Below are 18,351 nucleotides of genomic sequence, written 5' to 3'. Positions count from 1 at the left end.
GAGACAAATCCCACAGAGTACAAGAAGGTTGGGGAGAAACTTTCAGGTTCTCTCAACAGTTGTCCTCAATGTTCATTGTTGTCCTCTGTTAGCTGATGATGGTGTATTTTCTGCTGGAGTACACCAGATTAGCTGACTACAGGATGCCAGAGCTTGCTAGTCAAATGTAAATGACAAACAGACCTTCAGAGTTTTTGACTTGGTAGTTCTCATAATTCTCTGTTTGACTGAGCACCTCCAGTGAAATACACATGTAGTCAATCACTGAGGATCACAGGCAAAATGAGAAAAAAAATTAGTCCAAGAAAAAGATCAGTGGCTTATTGAACACAACCCCGTATCACACTTGATCATCCAGATGCAGGTTTGGAACTGAAATTTCCATAAAATGAGTTCCTGGATGCTGTAGTATTTAAATACCTGAGTTTTCCTACATACTGTAGTTTTCATTAGTATATTAATACACACACATATATTTTCAGAACCATCTGTCCCATATAGGGTTACAGGGAACCAGAGCCTACCCAGCAACACAGGGCGTAAGGCCGGAGTGGGAGGGACACATCCGGGACAGGACGCCAGTCCGTCGCAAGGCACCCCAAGCGGGACTCGAACCCCAGACCCACTGCAGAGCAGGACCCGGTCCAACCCACTGCACCACCCGATATATGAATATTGCAGCCTTATTGAAATCCAGCTGCCATGTCATCATTGTACCAGGAGCTTTCAAAAGGAACAATCATAAAACTTTAACTTATGAACCTGGATATCAAAAAATCAGGGAAATACATGGTCATCAGAAAGGAGACCATTAACCTTTGTTTCTTCACCTCAATAATACTTTTATGAAATTAATTTGTATCCAGAGTTGTTTTATGAAAACAATCCCATTTTGCAATGGGTCAGAGGAAAGGTTTCTGAAAATGTCCTGGGAGTGAAAAATACTTTTTTGTGAGCAGGGTAAAAAATAACAGTTTCACATGTCTATTATCCAGAGCTATGTTCCACTGCAATAAACAGTCTCAGATCATTTTCAATCATTGGAATTTAACACGAATATCTGGAATGCAGATATTTACATATTCTCTTTTACTTTTGTTTTGTTTCACTGTGCTGACACAATGGAAAAACTCATCATCCTCTTTCTCATGTAACTGTACTGCTATATTCTAGATGTGTGCAAGTTTTCAGAGTGCCATATGAAGTAAAAATGAAAATCAAAAGCAGGGATAAAACCATGAATAAAAGCAGATGATCTTCTTTCAAATCTTTGAAAATATTGTTGAACCTTTTTGTGGTTCTCTTTTTCTTTTCTTTCTATAAATGTGTATAAATGGGGAAAAAACTAAATTCTTCCCTTCAGGAAGAATATTTTGTTATACATATTGTAATGATGATGTATTATTGTGGAGATCAAGGGGTTGCCCCCTCCCCCCAGTCCCCTCTCTCTGTCGCGCGCGTGCAGGCTGATGTACTTGGCCGTGTACACATGTTGTGCCCCACACATTTTGGAGTTTAATGTTATTTATTTTATTGTGAAGACAGCTGTGTGAAGTATAAGTTACCTATAGCTGCGTACAAGATATTAAACGAAGAGCTTCCGTGTCCGTATGGGTTTATACACCTTTTTTTGGAATACACATGAGAATCTGGGCTAACTCATTAGCCAGATCGTTACAATATATATTTTATATTTACTGGATATACATACATAAATATTCATTGTTCTATATGTAAACAATCAAAACTTTTTAATCAACAGTCAACCTACAAAGAACTCTTTTCTTCCTTGTAATTGAAGTCAGACTCAGGTTAATAACCATACCGTTTTGCCTCCTTCCATCATGTTATTGGTTTATGCACTAGTCTGGTATATGATGCAGAAGATTTAATGAATGCCACCTAAATCATTCTGTCTCTGTCATTCTCCAACAGATTATCCATGAGTCACCGCCCCCCATTGAGGAAGATAGCTTGGTGAGGGAGGCTTTTCCTTTAATTTGACATGCTGGCAGCTTCCACCTGTTAGGTGATGCAGAATATGCCACTTTGAGCTGAAATGACAATGGGAGTTGCAAAGTGCCACCTAAAGGTCCGTTGTTAGACTTCGGTCACTGTAAAATGATAACACAGCTCCAAAATTTTTAATATTGGAATTACTCAGAGGACAGCATGTTCAATTTATTATATCCTAAAGAACTGGAGATTTTTTTGAGGAACAAATCCAGAAAAAACACTCAAAAGTGCTCTGAAGTAAGTAACCTAACATTCAAAACATAGCATGATGATCAGAGAAGTGGTTTCCAAGGTTCAAGCCATGAAAAAATCTCCACTATTCTCCTCCTCTGTCCTTTCTCTCTTTCTCCATCAGTGTCCTGGAGCCTGATTTTAAATAACAGGAAATGCCAGAGGGAACAGGCATGTCCTCCAAGCTTGTGCTTTGCTGAAGGATTCAAAGAGTCAAGAGCAAGCAGTAAAATAGTGCTCTATCTTAGTAGGGGAAACCAAACAAATTTCAGCAAGCCTTCCAGCGTATTGAAGAGTTTCTTCTTCCTTCGGCAGTTCAAGTTGCTCCAGATGTGCTCTTGGTGTCCTTTCAAACTTAGTGGTCCATGTGCGACAAAATCGGCACCACCAGGCATATCTCTATTTCTTACATATCATCTACCTGCTTCTCTTCTCTTTGATCCTGCCAAGGAAGATGCGATTCTATATAAAGAGTGAAGTGATCATATCCAATAGACCTCTGCATTAAGAATTTTGTTTAGATGTTTATGACCTTTGACACGCTGATCTCTTTTCAGTATTTTGATAAACAAGAAGCACTGAAAGGTCGAATTCTTCTTTGAGAATGCAGTGGGGATCCAGGTGGGCAGAAGGAGATGACAGCAGCTGAAGCAGAGCAGAGACACACTTTGTTGTATTTTTAATTAAGGTCACTAATTAGGGGCACTTGGTGAAAGAGCTAGGTAAAACAAACTCACACCCAGCTGCAATTTTAGTGGGAGTAATTGACATGAAAAACCATACCTCACAATCGCATGCTGCGTTACGTAACATTGATGAAAAACAGCTGGAAAAAGTCCAAATGTCTTGCAGTTGTGTTTAGTCTGTAATGTAAAATCAGAAGATGTAATGGTAGCCCTCAAGTGGTAAGTTTCTTCCCTGCTTTAGGATGAGGAAGAAGATGGGACTCGGAAGAGAAAATGGCCGACAGTTGATGCTTCGTATTATGGCGGCCGTGGAGTTGGTGGGATCAAGAGGATGGAGGTGAGAGGTGGACGGGGTCTTAGGGAGGAAGATCAAATTATTGTACCTGCAGAACCCACAGGTCTGACAGATGTATCCTTGACCTTTGCACAGGTCCACTGGGGGGACAAGGGCTCCACGGAGGAGGGTGCCAAGCTGGAGAAGGCCAGAAATGCCCGTGTGAAGATACCAGAGCAAGAGTTTGAGGAGCTGGCCATGCGGATGCTGAACAATGGCTCACGGAAGCTGCACACCCCTCCCCGCAAATGGTACTCACCTATTAAGGTAGGGTGCAAACGGTGCTTTGGATGGGGAGTGCAGAACCTCAGTTCTTAGCAAGCAGTACTGTTGGTTGTGTTTCGATTCAATATACAGTACATTAAAGATATTTCTGTCAATAGCAAAAGTATGGTGACTCAGTCTGACTCAGGTGTGAGCGTCGTCGTTCAGCAGTGGGTCAGCAGGATTAGAGAGAGAATGGAAAGTGACCTACATGAGCAAAGGCATTATAATGCTGTGACACCCAGGGCTGATGGCCAGACTCCAGTTTCAGCATGGTTTCATAGCTGACCCATCAGCTGGAGGATTGCAAATGGGAACCAGATGTGAGCTGCACTGGCTTCAATCAGATGGGAACTGCAGAACAAGCGCCTTTTCAAACAAAAACACATTCTTTTCTAGTTGCCTATTCTCCATTGCCATTAACCTTCCTCCTGCAAAAAAATGAGTTCTCAATAATAACAAAATGTTTTCAAACTGATAATAAAGACAGAAAATGAGTTAATTCGAACATGAATACAATTCGAATTCGAATATGAAGGGAGTTAATGTGATTTCGTTTGGTTGTCTGGTTGACTGGGTAACTCTCCAGATAAAGAAGCTCAATAAAGATTTTTAATGTGTGTAGAGAGAGAAAAGCAGAAAGGTGCACATTTTCTTTCAAATTTTGTATAATATGAAAATATTATTCCATTGATTATGTTTACTAAAGAAACATTGTTACAAGAGATTTTGTACATTATAAGATTAAATCAGCTGCAACCTGGCAATTACAGTATCAAACAGGTTTAGAGCCACTAGCTAATATCAAAGATATTGCGATTTTAACATCTGAAAAGTTATCCTCTGGATGGCTGGGCTTCTCTCCTTGATTCCTGTATGTTATCTAGCCAACACAAAGGAGACACACACACACACACGCATTTTCTGAACCGCTTGTCCCATACAGGGTTGCGGGGAACCGGAGCCTACCCGACAACACAGGGCGTAAGGCCGGAGGGGGAGGGGACACACCCAGAACGGGACGCCAGTCCGCACAAAGGAGACAACTTGTTCAAACTGTACTCTAGTGCGGCAGCTTTAAAATATGTTTCCTCTTTCTAGTTAAATTGGGAGACCAATGGATGTGCCCAAGGGTGGAGAATGTGCACACAGATAAATACAAAGGACCTTTAACATTTATGTAATATTGTAGCACCTCCAGTGGTGCTACTGAAGACAGAGTTACTGAACGCATACATGTCTTCAACAGCAGCCTCAACAAAGGCACAACATACAGTATGAGACAACCTTCTGAACACTTGAGAGTTTTGCCAGGTCACTCAGCCTCTCCACTCACCACAATGTAGCCATTGTGTGAGGTCACTCTTTGACCCCAACTCCCTCAGAATTCCCCACTGGTTAACATAACATCAGTTATGAGACAACCAATCAGAACAGAACATAGGTCTATGTACAAGAATGGTCACTAACACCAACTATTTACATTAATTTATATCAGTCTCCCCAGCACTGTTACATTATACGGTTCCAGATTTTCAATTTGATAATGAAATTGTTTATTAATAAGTAAACAATTTTTTTTCCAGTTCTTTCCAGGATTATAATTTATTTTTAAATTCTGGTAGTAAAATTTTGCATCCCTTGTTTCAGTGCCCCTTTGGTAATTGCCAGAGTTCACCTAACTATAAAGCCTGCCATAGTCAAATTGCTTCCATAAAACATCCATCTCTAGTTTTTGGGTATCAAGCTGCAGCAGATGTGAGGTACTGATGGTCTGCTCTCTCCTAACGCATTTGATCCAGGGCAAGCTAGACTCACTCTTAATCCTACTGAAGAGAGGATATGACCGTGTGTCTGTGATGAGACCGCAACCTGGGGACAAGGTGAGAAACCCCACCACTACCACACTGGGAGCCCAGATGCTGATACAGTTACAATACTCTGAAGCAACAGCTGAAAATGTTTAAAAAAAGATGTTTCTTAAATGGTTCCTGCACAATTGCTGCACAAAGTATGATTGCTCAGCTGGAAAGAGAGTCCATAATTGCACAGATACTGTCACATCTTTGTAACTGGTCTAATGGGTCAATGTTTATAGTAGCAGTAGCAGTTTGACTAAACTTTCTGGAAAATAATTTTGTTCATATATCCAGGTGATTAGTTTCAGTTGTCCTTTACTTTCCTTCTTAGGCTATATAATTCTTGCACAGCTCTGGATTGTGTTTTGGGTCAGTATTTTGCTGAAGAATCAAGGGTTGCCTCACTAGTTGTAACCCTGATCAAATGGCTTCCCTCTTATAATGACAGCCATGCAGGCTGAGACTGCATGGACTTGATTAAGATCATTAGCTGTGTAAACAGCAAAAAAACCCCATACCATCACACTGCCACCATGCAGTGGACAGTGGGAGCAACACAGGCACACCTGTGGTCACCCTCCCTCTGTGTTACAAATACTTTGCGGTTAAAGACAGTTCACATTTTGATTGACTTCCACTCCTCACTCCACAGCAAGTCTGATCTCAAGCAGGTGAGCTCAGACTTCTGAATGGTACTCAATGTTGTTGATTCCACTAGCTACTCATAAACTGGCTTGCTTGAGGAAGCTCATATATCCTGAAGGAAATATTTCATGTAAGAGCAAGCTCTCCTGAGGCCTCTTAAGGTCTTCATAGTATTGCAGACTGGTAACAGAGACCAAGGAGATGAAGGCTGATAGGAGACAGGTGTAAGAGTTGCTAGCAGACTCTTCTGTAGCAGTGTCCTGTCTACATAAGTAGTACACACAGGAGAACTTCCAGGTTGCCAATTAGAACTGAGGGTTCTCTAGAGGAGAATAAATTTGTATACCATCATGTGTCCTTCCCCAGCCTGCCAGACCCCTCCCCCATGTGCCCATTGCCTTCTGGTGCATTGAAAGCAAAACCTCTCCAGATACAGACCAAGCTGCTGAAAGGGGCACAGCTGTAAATGATAAAGTACATGTGAGCAAGGCATGCTGGAAAGATGTACCCTAAGCTCCCTTCCAGACATCAGGGAGAGTGCCTGGTGGGGAGAATGAGCTCAAGGCCTGCTAAAAACATTGAGAGCAGTCAAATATTCCCTTTTCTCTCAACCCAAGGCCTTAAACAGATCTTCCTGACAGACGTAGGTATGCTGGAAGAAGGATAAATTCCTGTATGCATTTCCCGTATTTTCTTCTTTCGTTGAGTCTCTGTCTGGTCCTTCCCGCCACTGTATCCAGGAGCCAAACTAAAGCAGAGTCAGCACATTTGGGGTTTCAGCTATTTTTCTTAACTTGGTTGATTGGGAGCAAAGGGACACACAGGTTCACTAGTCTACATGTGCCAGCTTTTGAGGACACAACAAACATGCACTGATTCTTGGGATACACAGAAGCTCAGTTAATTATGTGCTGAATGCTGCCCCATGAGGTGAGGATGTGGAATTGCAAGCACATTAGTTTCAACACCTTTCTCAACCAGTGTCCCACAGGGCTTGGTACTGGGTCCTTTTCTCTTCTTGATTTACATCTCCTCCCTCAGCTTGGTCATTGCCTCCCATGGATTCAAATACCACTGCTACACTGACGATACCCAGCTCTTTCTCTCCTTTCCACCTGGAGCATCAGACATTTTTGCATGTATTGCTGTCTGCCTGTCAGACATCTCTGCATGGATCTCTTATCACCACCTACAATTCAATCTCTCCAATACAGAGATTTTTTCATCTCCTTGCTGGCCTGTCTTCTTGTCACAATCTATTGATCAAACTGAACAGCTCACTCATTTTGCCTGCCTCTTCGGCTAAGAGTCTGGGAGTGATGATTGACTCAAGTCTATCTTTCTCTCAGCACATCAAAGCCACAACCTGGACCTGCAGATGTATCCTGCATAATATCTGCAGAATCTGTCCTTACCTCACAACTGACTCTGTCCAGCTACTTGTCCAGGCCAAATAATATGTCCATGTCATATTATTTGCACAAACTCCCTCCCTCTTATAAAGAACACTGGTACTTTTTCTCCCTGGTGGTAGGACACTGGGGATGAAGCACAGATTGTTTTTTAAAAAAATGGCAATATTTCAAGTTATTTTAGAGCTGTAAATGTACAATAAACAAAAAAACTTTTAATTAAAATTTGTAAAAAATTTGTTAAACATTTAATTTACATAGATCATGTCAAAATTATTTCATGCAAATTGTGTATATGATATGCTTAAATGACCAGTCATGTGAGGAGGAACAATTTTATTGTTTTATCAACAATTCACACACACACACACAGTCTGAAAACACTTGTCCCGAGCAACGGTCACGGCAAGCCAGAGCACAGGGCAACAACAAGGCAAAAAGGGGAGGGGACACACCCAGGACGGGACAGCAGTCATGCACCCCAAGCAGGACTCAAACCCCAGAGCTACCAGAGAGCAGGACCCAGGCAAGCCCGCTGCTCCTTTTCAATTCAGTTCAGTTCCATTCAATTCAATTCATTTTTATAGAGCACTGTTCTCATGCAGTGACACAAAGAGCTTTACCACAGGCACGAGGCAAGAAAAACAAATACATCAGATAAAAAAACAAAGAAGACAGCTGACTACCTGCTATCACAATACAACACTTTTATAGAGCTATAAGTATGCCTACTGACCACAGAGGAAAGGAACAAAAATTCCTAACCAAAAATTTAGGGAGAAAAAAACCTCTGGGGATGCAAGGGCTAGTGGCTGCCCACCCATCCCGGGCATTCTAGATCAAATAAGACTTCTAAGCCAGTTTACAAGTAATAATGATACTGTTGCTGTATGGTACGTCTCTGACTATTGATTTATGCCCCTCGAGTAGCACTATGGTCAAACACCTTGACTTACGAACAAAAGTGTACAGGTACCCACAACTGGCTCTGCTGCTACAGTATACCCTTCAGAATGATGACAAAATTTTACATTTTTTTGGAGACACTGGTTGTTGTGAAATATGGTAAAGTGCCAAACTATTATATCATGCTGGATGAAAAATCTGCACAGAGCTGGGCCACTGTGGGCTCTGTGTTCCAAGCCACTTTATGTAAACTACTATTTCTAATTCAATTCCCAACATGATGTTAGTGTAACAGTATTCATTTAGCTGACACTTTTCCCCAAAGCAACTTACAATTATTTACCCATTTATACAGATGGGTAATTTTCCTGGAGCAATTTAGGGTAATTACCATACTCAAGGGTTCTACAGCAGTAGGCGAGATTCAAGCAACCTTCAGAGCCAAATACTACAACTGTAATGACTACACTACCAGCTGTCCTGGCACACAAAAGAAATTTTGTCTTGAAAAGTGTCCAGTAGTTGATTCTCCTGCACTGAGATGTGACTTTGGGTTTATTTGCTTCATAGAGCTGCTCTTGTGGTGTGGCAACATAGCTAAAGCATTGCTCTCAGCTAACATCTCCTCTTGATCTCTCGCTCTTCATCCACAGGGCTGCTGTATCAACTTCAGTCGCATGAAGTCCAGCCCACCTCCACAATACCTTGCCTACAAGAACCAGCTGAGTCCCATTTACAGTGTACCTCACAGCTGTACCCCTCCGCCACCCCAGGGCATGCTGCCTCCAACACCCAGCAGCCGGCCGGCTTTCCCCTGCTCATCTCCAACCTCGACACTGCCGCCTCTCCCCACCACACCCCCTCCCACCTCCACCACCTCATTCTCTCAAACTCCCCCACCACCAAATCGTGCGCTACCACCAACATGTTGTTCTTACCTGCCCCCGTCTCCTTCACCGACTGGCTCTCTTCCCCCACCTCCACAAGCGCCTCCATCCTGTCGGGCTCCACCCCCAGACCGCCCACCGCCTCGCCCTTCTCTTTAGGGCCTACCTGCACCTGGATGGGATTTACCAATGAAAGGAAAACAGAGCCACGAAGAACCATGCCCCCGCCATCTCTTCTAGACAAGCCGCTTTAAACTGTACAGACTCAGCAGTGACCTTCATACACAAGTTGCCAGTGTTACTCCAAGAAGAAAACAGGCAGACTTAAAATCAGAACACCATGTTTTCTCCTTGGGGGAAAAAAAAGGACACACAGGTACCTTCTGACTAATATTCTGCATCACCAGTCTGAGTCTTTCTGCTGGACCACATTTCTGAATTGTGGGAAACCTTAATATTCCCTGAAATACAGACAATAGCTTCTGCTTAGCAGGCATATTCAGTTATCTGTATTTTTGTTTCTAGTGAACTTGTGAATCTCGCCTAATTAGCTACTTGTGCCCTGAGCATAAGATGAGGCACTGGGCTTGGAAAAGAGAAGAAAAGTGGCTGGAGGAAAATGGATGTTAACCACTCTAGGCAGAATCTGAGTGATGTGGACATCACTATAGAACTCACTATTGATGCTGGTACAAGGAAGTGCAACAGGAATTGCGGTACAGCAGAACTGCTCATCAAACACAAGGAATGAACATGTTATGTTTGCTCTCGTTATAGGATCACTTACGTACACATATGTGGAATACTTGCCAACCAGATCACTATGGGAGGAACTTACAGGTAACATTTGGACACACACCTTTGGTGAATTGGAATCTGGGAAGAGAATTGGTGTGCAGGGCAGTAAAGAAGGGGTTGTACAGGTCATTTTATTTCCAGACACACTTATTCCAGCTTTTCTATTTTATTGCGTGTTCAGCAGATAGATTTTTTTTGTCGATGGAAGTGATGATTATGCTTATGTAAGGTGGGATTGATCCTATATTCCATTTTCTTCCACTTTTGTATATATAATAATTTTTGCTTATGTCCGTTTTGAACATGAAAATGCCATGTATTGATTATCCTTAGGACTTGATGTGTGCATCTGCAGGAACATGCTTTGGGTTATTATGGCTGAAGGTATCAGCCCGAACAAAAGAATATCATTTAATAAGCACAGCTGGCCATTTTGTTGTTTTCTGACAGTCCTCTTTCCAGCTGACACTGGGATAATAATGTTGTTGTTTCAGTTTGTATTCCACACATTCTTCAATTGTTAACCACTCTAGGCAGAATCTGAGTGATGTGGACATCACTATGTCCACACCAACGTCGGGCACAGCTTCCCTGCTGGCCATGGGCTTTCCTCCAATTTGTCTGATTTCTCTAAATTTAGACGTCACACGTCTCAACATGAGAGAAGAAATATACCAACCAATGTCAACAACTGCCTGTCCCGAGTGGGGTCGCAGCGAGCTGGAGCTTACCTGGTAACATAGGGTGCAGGGCCACAGGGAGAGGGGACACACTCAGGATGGGATGCCAGTCCGTCGCAAGGCACTGCAAGCAGGGCTCAAACCCAGGCCTACCCCACAGCAGACACAAGCCAAACTTGCCGCGTCACTACGCCCCCTAGAAGAAACATATTGTTCATTAAAACACCTGCCTTTTGTACTCAAGTTTGTGAATCAAATCCTCTAAAGCAATATCCTACATGCATCTTCTGCTGTCCTCAGGGGTTGATGACTACACGCCTTTACATAACTTCCATTTAAGGTGTCCTATCAAAGCACATGCAGTAGCCTGTGACGGACAGCAAAAAATGTCATGGTGTGTCAGGGTCAAGTGACCAGTGAATGATGAAATGGTCAATAAGTAATATGGACAGCAAAAGCAAGTTGTGCACTAGACGGTAGAAGGAAATTGAGGGCTTTCAGGATGAGCATGCCTTTGAACTACCTTTCAGTTAATAATCCCAGAAGAGGTGAGATGACCTTCTACAAAAAATAGGCAGTTTGATTAAACATTTAGGTGGTGGGGAAAGAGAAAGACTGGTGAGAACCAATCTTCACCTGGGCTGGCCACTCGAGTTCTAGAGTTGCTGGCTCAATTCAGGAGCCAAAATTTTGATCACATCCTGAAATTCCAACCTTTGCCTTTCCATCCCTGTGTCTGAAGAGGATGGAGGTAAAGCATGGAAAAGGAACACAGGATATGTTCATAAGAAGGCTGCTCGATGGGAGTGTTCACATGTGCATATGTGTGTGCTTGGTTATGCGCTTAGCCACATATAACCACTCAGGTAGATCATGATTGAAAAATATTGAGTATATACACTCCTCAAAAAAATTAAAGGAACAATTTTTAATCAGAGTATAGCATCAAGTCAGTTAAACTCCTGGGGTATTGATCTGGTCAGTTAAGTAGCAGAGGGGGTTGTTAATCAGTTTCAGCTGCTTTGGTGTTAATGAAATTAGCAACAGGTGCACTAGAGGGGCAACAATGAGATGACCCCCAAAACAGGAATGGTTTTACAGGTGGAGGCCACTGACATTTTTTTCCCTCCTCACCTTCTCTGACTGTTTTTCACTACTTTTGCATTTGGCTAGGGTCAGTGTCACTACTGGTAGCGTGAGGCGATACCTGGACCCTACAGAGGTTGCACAGGCAGTCCAACTCCTCCAGGATTGCACATCAATATGCACCATTGCCAGAAGGTTTGCTGTGTCTCCCAGCACAGTCTCAAGAGCATGGAGGAGATTCCAGAAGACAGGCAGTTACTCTAGGAGAGCTGGACAAGGCCGTAGAAGGTCCTTAACCCATCAGCAGGACCGGTATCTGCTCCTTTGTGCAAGGAGGAACAGGATGAGCACTGCCAGAGCCCTACAAAATGACCTTCAGCAGGCCACTGGTGTGAATGTCTCTGACCAAACAATCAGAAACAGACTTCATGAGGGTGCCCTGAGGGCCCAACGTCCTCTAGTGGGCCCTGTGCTCACTGCCCGGCACCGTGGAGCTCGACTGGCATTTGCCATGGAACACCAGAATTGGCAAGTCCGTCACTGGCGCCCTGTGCTTTTCACAGATGAGAGCAGGTTCACCCTGAGCACATGTGACAGACGTGAAAGGGTCTGGCGAAGCAGTGGAGAATGTTATGCTGCCTGTAACATCGTTCAGCATGACCGGTTTGGTGGTGGATCAGTGATGGTCTGGGGAGGCATATCCATGGAGGGACACACAGACCTCTACAGGCTAGACAATGGCACCCTGACTGCCATTAGGTATCGGGATGAAATCCTTGGACCTATTGTCAGACCCTACTCTGGTGCAGTGGGTCCTGGGTTCCTCCTGGTGCACAACAATGCCCGGCCTCATGTGGCAAGAGTATGCAGGCAGTTCCTGGAGGATGAAGGAATTGATACCATTGAATGGCCCCCACGCTCGCCTGACCTAAATCCAATAGAACACCTCTGGGACATTATGTTTCGGTCCATCCGACGCTGCCAGGTTGCACTTCAGACTGTCCAGGAGCTCAGTGATGCCCTGGTCCAGATCTGGGAGGGAATACCCCAGGACACCATCCGTCGTCTCATTAGGAACATGCCCCAACGTTGTCAGGCATGCATACAAGCACGTGGGGGCCATACAAACTACTGAGTACCATTTTGAGTTGCTGCAATGAAATTTCAGTAAAATAGACTAGCCTGCCGCATCATTTTTTCACTTTGATTTTCGGGGTGTCCTTGAATTCAGCCCTCTGTTGGTTGATAATTTTCATTTCCATCAAACGATGTGGCATCCTTTCATTCCTAACACATTACCCAGTCCATATCAGTATAGATATCCAGCATGATTTTTTTCCCCATTGAGATCTGATGTGTTTTCAAAGTGTTCCTTTAATTTTTTTGAGCAGTGTATATAATATCAATATAACGCAGTATATGAAGCTATGGTTTGACATGGAAGTCAAAACTGAAGTAGACATTCAAATGGAATCGATATTTCCACATTGGCTATTAGCTGATTTTCAGCATGGCTGATAAAGGAAGGTGTACAGTGGTTTTAAATACAGTTGATTACCATACTAAAGAGTCCAATCTCCTCCGTGACACGGCCACGTATGAGATGCTGAAGCGGGATCCCAGCAATACATACAAGAAGAAAATAATAAATTACTTGCAAGAACTGGAAAGGGAAAAGGTTATTGATCAACAACTGTACTACCGGTTGTATCCTGGGGAGGCCATCCCTTGTATTTATGGACTCCCCAGGATACACAAGGAAGGAGCTCCACTCAGACCCATCGTCAGCAGCATCAACTCAGTCACATATAATATTGCTAAATACCTGGCCACCATCTTATCTCCGCTAGTTGGTAATACTCCATATCACATTCAAAACTCTCAAGACTTTGTTAACAAAGTCAGGAATATCCAACTGGACCAGGAAGAAACCATCATATCCTATGATGTCATCTCTCTCTTTACATGTATTCCCACCCCAGAAGCAACAAGAGTGGTAAGGGAACGACTAATACAGGACACCACTCTGGCAAACAGAACCAACCTCACCCCAGACCACATTTGTGTCTTGCTGGATCTTTGTCTGACTACCATCTACTTCCAATTTAATGGGGGTTTCCACAGGCAAAGACAAGGCTGTGCAATGGGGTCACCAGTGTCACCTATAGTGGCCAATCTCTATATGGAAGATGTGGAGAGCAGAGCCCTGACCTCTTATACAGGAACCACTCCCTCCTATTGGTTCAGGTACATGGATGACACTTGGGTTAAAATCAAAATGCAGGAGGTGGAATCCTTCACACAGCACATCAGTGAAGTGGACAGCAATATCAGGTTCACTCGGGAGGACATCAGTGGGAATTGTTTGGCCTTTTTAGTTTGTGCAGTGTATGTGGAGGAGGACAGAAGCCTCAACATTAAAGTGTATAGGAAACCCACACACACAGATCAGCATCTATTATTTGATTCCCACCACCCTCTGGAACACAAGCTGGGTGTCATCAGAACCCTACATCACTGAGCGCAGACTGTACCTACAAGGACAGAAGGCAAGGAGAAGGAACAAAAACACATCAAACACTTAGAACATGTGGATATCTGAACTGGGCCTTCGTCAAAAGTGCTAGAAGGAAACCCAGAACAGACAGAGAGGAGGAGAACAACAAACGAAAGAACATCGTCATCCCTTATGTGGCTGGAATATCAGAAAAACTCAGGAGGATTTTCAGCAAACACCATATCCCTGTGCACTTCAAGCCCAGCAACACTCTGAGGCAGAAACTTGTTCACCCCAAAGACAAAACACCTAGGCAAAAGCAGTGTAATGTAGTTTATGCAGTTCAGTGCACTGAGGAATGCACAGATCTGTATATTGGCGAAACAAAACAACCCCTTCATAAACATATGGCTTAAGATAGGAGAGCTAGTTCTTCAGGTCAGGACTCAGCAGTCCACCTACACCTGAAGGACAAGGGACATTCTTTTGAGGATAACAACGTATATATTTTGGCCAGAGAAGACAGATGGTTTGAAAGAGGAGTGAAAGAAGCCATCTATGTAAAATTGGAAAACCCCTCTCTGAACAGGGGAGGTGGACTGAGACACAATTTATAAACCACATATAATACAGTTTTAGCATCTGTCCCCAAAAAGTTTCCCACCCATTTACACCTTGGGTCTGGTGGCTCTGGCCGTTAATGGGTTGTTAAGTACTGCTAATTGTAGAAAAACAGGACACCACCCAGGTTAATTTCATTAACATCCTCCAATTGGCAGATGATTATTGGGTCATTAACAGACCCCAGTCATGTGAGTCTCAAATGGGCTCCACCCATAGATGTTCCAAGTTTAAAACCAGAACTCCCCACCGGTCTTTTAGAATGGAAGAAGTCACTTGGATGTGTGGTGAAATGGTTTCAAGAAAATTCATGCAAGTCCAGTTGCCTGTGTTCCTTTAGCTTTGTTTTTTAGGTTCAGCATGGAAAATAAATCAGCTAAGTTGGTACCCTGCTGTGGAGCAAGGAGGGGCAGAAATTCCATGGTTGGTAACCCAAGTTAAGTAATAATTTTTGCCTCTCTTTTTGAAGTTCCTAATGCAGCTTCCACATTAACCATTTTTTGAAAACACTGTACACTCATCCCCCCCTTACCTGGTCTCCTCATATTCAGTTTTTTTGATATCTGGTCTTAGATTATTATTGCTATTTAATTAATTGGCCCAGACTTTCATTTATCTGGCCTATGACATTGGGTGTGGCATGATAATTGTGCTAAGTAGTCGAGGTTAAAAAAAAATCCCTCCCTTGGGTATGTCAGACATCTCTGCACGCATTGCTGCCTGACTGTTGGACATCTCTGCATGGATGTCTGATCACCACCTCCAACTCAACCTCTCCAAAACAGAGACTCTTTATCTCCCAGCTGGCCTGTCCTCCTGTCATAATCTGTCAATCAAACTGGACAACTCGCCCATTTTGCCGACCTCCTTGGCTAAGAGTCTGGGAGTAAACGATTGATGCGAGTCTGTCTTTCGATCATCACACTGAAGCCACAACCCGGTCCTGCAGATACATCCGGCATAAAATTTGTAGGATCTGTCCCTTCCTCACAAGAGGCTCTGCCCAACTACTTGTCCAGGCCATGGTGACTTCCTGTGTGGACTACCGCAACTCTCTCCTGTGTGGCCTTCCTGCTACTGCCATCAAACCTCTGCAGCTTTTACAGAATGCTGCTGCACAAGTTGTTTGATTTGCCAAAGCATTCCCACGTATCTCCTCTACTCATTTCTCTGCACGGGCTTCCTATAGCTGCCTGAATCAAATTCAAGTCCCTGGTTATTGTCTACAAATGCATCAACAGAACTGCTCCCAGCTATTTACAAAACTTGATCAACTGCTACACCCCAGCCAGACCCCTTCGCTCATCTACTTCTGCTTGCTTGGTGGTCCCACACATGAAAGGTAAAGCTCAGAAGTTCTCGGTTCTGGCTCCGTTGTGGTGGAATAATCTTCCCCCCTCACTCAGAACTGCAAAAACTCTGTCTATATTCAAGAAGGGTTTGAAAACTCACTTCTTCCGGACCCATTTCGCCCAAGATCTCTCCAGCTCATTTACGGTGTAATTGTTCACGCACCATAACTTCATGAGCATCCCCAGATATAGCCTTTATTCAGTCACAACTCCGGCATTGTGTTTGCTTGTTTGTGTAGCTTATAATATTAAAAAAAAAAATGGGTAGGATGGTATCAGGATTTGTCTATCCTGTGTTTTATGCACCTACTTGAACAATGAACCTCAGTGCAACAAGTGGTAGGTAACAAATTAGGTTTACTTGAGACTTACATGTCTGAAGCTATGTCTCTTTTTCTTAGCGTAATGCATAAATTGTATTTTTGCTGAGATGTATGTCGCTTTAGACAAATGTCTGCTAAATAAATAAATGTAATGTAAATTGCGCTAAGTGGTTGAGGAAGAGAGACTGTGAGAAGCACTTCTTTGTGAGAACCACGTTCCCATGCTTATAGTTGCATTCTTGCACTCTACAGGCTCGCTTGCATACCCACGTGTCTGTACTTTCATCCTATTTTATACCATTTTGCTCTAACTTTCTAATTTTTCCATTACTTATATGTGACATTTACCCTTTGTCATCCTCAAACTAGTCCATACATATTTTCATGGTAAGTTCATAAAATCATTACTTTTTCAAATTTTTTTTCACATACAATATGTCCTTAATGGAAATGAAACTTCCACTACCAGCTGGCTGTTACCGTATAGACCTAGAAATCCTTAAAAAGCAACTATACAATGACATTTGTGCATATTTTTTCATTTATTTATAATTTAAAGAGAAATGTTAAAAAAATAAAATACACACATACAGGCGCACACACAGTGGCTGATGCCACTTCTAGTGAGATCACTGGCAAACCAGAGCCTAACCCGGCAACACAGGGCGCAAAGCTGGAAGAGAAGGGGACGCACCCAGGACAAGATACCAGCCTGTCACGAGGCACCCCAAGCAGGACTTGAACCCCAGACTCACCAGAGAGCAGGACCTGGCCAAGCCTGCTGCACCACTGCACCCTCGCAAATACATATAACAAACTAAAAAGAGATTTCTTTATTCATACTGTTATTCCAAATGTAAACTTTAAAAAAAAAAAAAAATCATATGTAGAATTGTCAGAAAGCTTATTATATACAGATCTTTGTTTGCTACTAGGGGGGCGCAGGTGGCGCAGTGGGTTGGACCGGGTCCTGCTCTCCGGTGGGTCTGGGGTTCGAGTCCCGCTTGGGGTGCCTCGTGACAGGCTGGTATCTTGTCCTGGGTGCGTCCCCTTCTCTTCCAGCTTTGTGCCCTGTGTTGCCGGGTAGGCTCCGGTTCCCCGCGACCCCGTCTGGGACAAGCGGTTCAGAAAGTGTGTGTGTGTGTGTTTGCTACTACAACTGTGTGAGATTCAAAAAAGTTGCAGCTGATTAAAAAAAGGGTTTTTTTCTATTATTTTCCAAAAGAAAAAAGTATAATCGTGTAAATAACATGAACATGAAATGCTGAGTTCATAATTTTGTTGATTTTATTCATTCTATTTTAATGTGCTACACTACTTTTTCCTTATGATATTAGTTAACATTTGGGATCATTTTGGGATGACCTTGAAGCAAACTGGGATTTTTCCCACAAGAAAAAAATGGAATGTGTTATTGCATTATCCAGTTTTTCAATACACACACACATTTTCTGAACCGCTTGTCCCATACGGGGTCGCGGAGAACCGGAGCCTACCCGGCAACACAGGGCGTAAGGCCGGAGGGGGAGGGGACACACCCAGGAAGGGACGCCAATCCGCAGCAAGGCACCCCAAGTGGGACTCGAACCCCAGACCCATCAGAGAGCAGGACCCGGTCCAACCCAGTGCGCCACCAATCCTCCAGTTTTTCAACATTTAATCAATTTTCAAGAATGAATTAAGACTAGATAACAGAAAAAAGTGGGTATTGAGTGAAATTGGATGAAGTGTTTAAACAGGTCAACTTACTCTGC

The 18,351-nt window shown here is 43.3% G+C and overlaps 1 protein-coding gene across 2 annotated transcripts in view; it reads left to right on the top strand.

Annotated features, from left to right (window-relative positions):
• antxr1b (ANTXR cell adhesion molecule 1b) overlaps nt 1–10,189 on the top strand; it is a 28,313-nt gene extending 18,124 nt beyond the window's left edge. For both annotated transcript variants that reach the window (XM_018734466.2, XM_018734465.2), the window contains 5 exons: nt 1,936–1,977; nt 3,175–3,270; nt 3,364–3,534; nt 5,334–5,414; nt 9,007–10,189. In XM_018734466.2, the coding sequence (XP_018589982.1) occupies nt 1,936–1,977; nt 3,175–3,270; nt 3,364–3,534; nt 5,334–5,414; nt 9,007–9,399 (783 nt within the window). In that variant the 3' untranslated portion in view covers nt 9,400–10,189. The remainder of the gene's footprint in view (nt 1–1,935; nt 1,978–3,174; nt 3,271–3,363; nt 3,535–5,333; nt 5,415–9,006) is intronic.
• The last annotated feature ends 8,162 nt before the right edge of the window (nt 10,190–18,351 follow it).

The sequence above is a fragment of the Scleropages formosus genome, chromosome 6 (genome assembly GCF_900964775.1).
Source record: "Scleropages formosus chromosome 6, fSclFor1.1, whole genome shotgun sequence".
In the NCBI taxonomy this organism is placed as follows: Eukaryota; Metazoa; Chordata; class Actinopteri; order Osteoglossiformes; family Osteoglossidae; genus Scleropages; species Scleropages formosus.
This window is presented reverse-complemented; position numbering and strand designations above follow the sequence as displayed.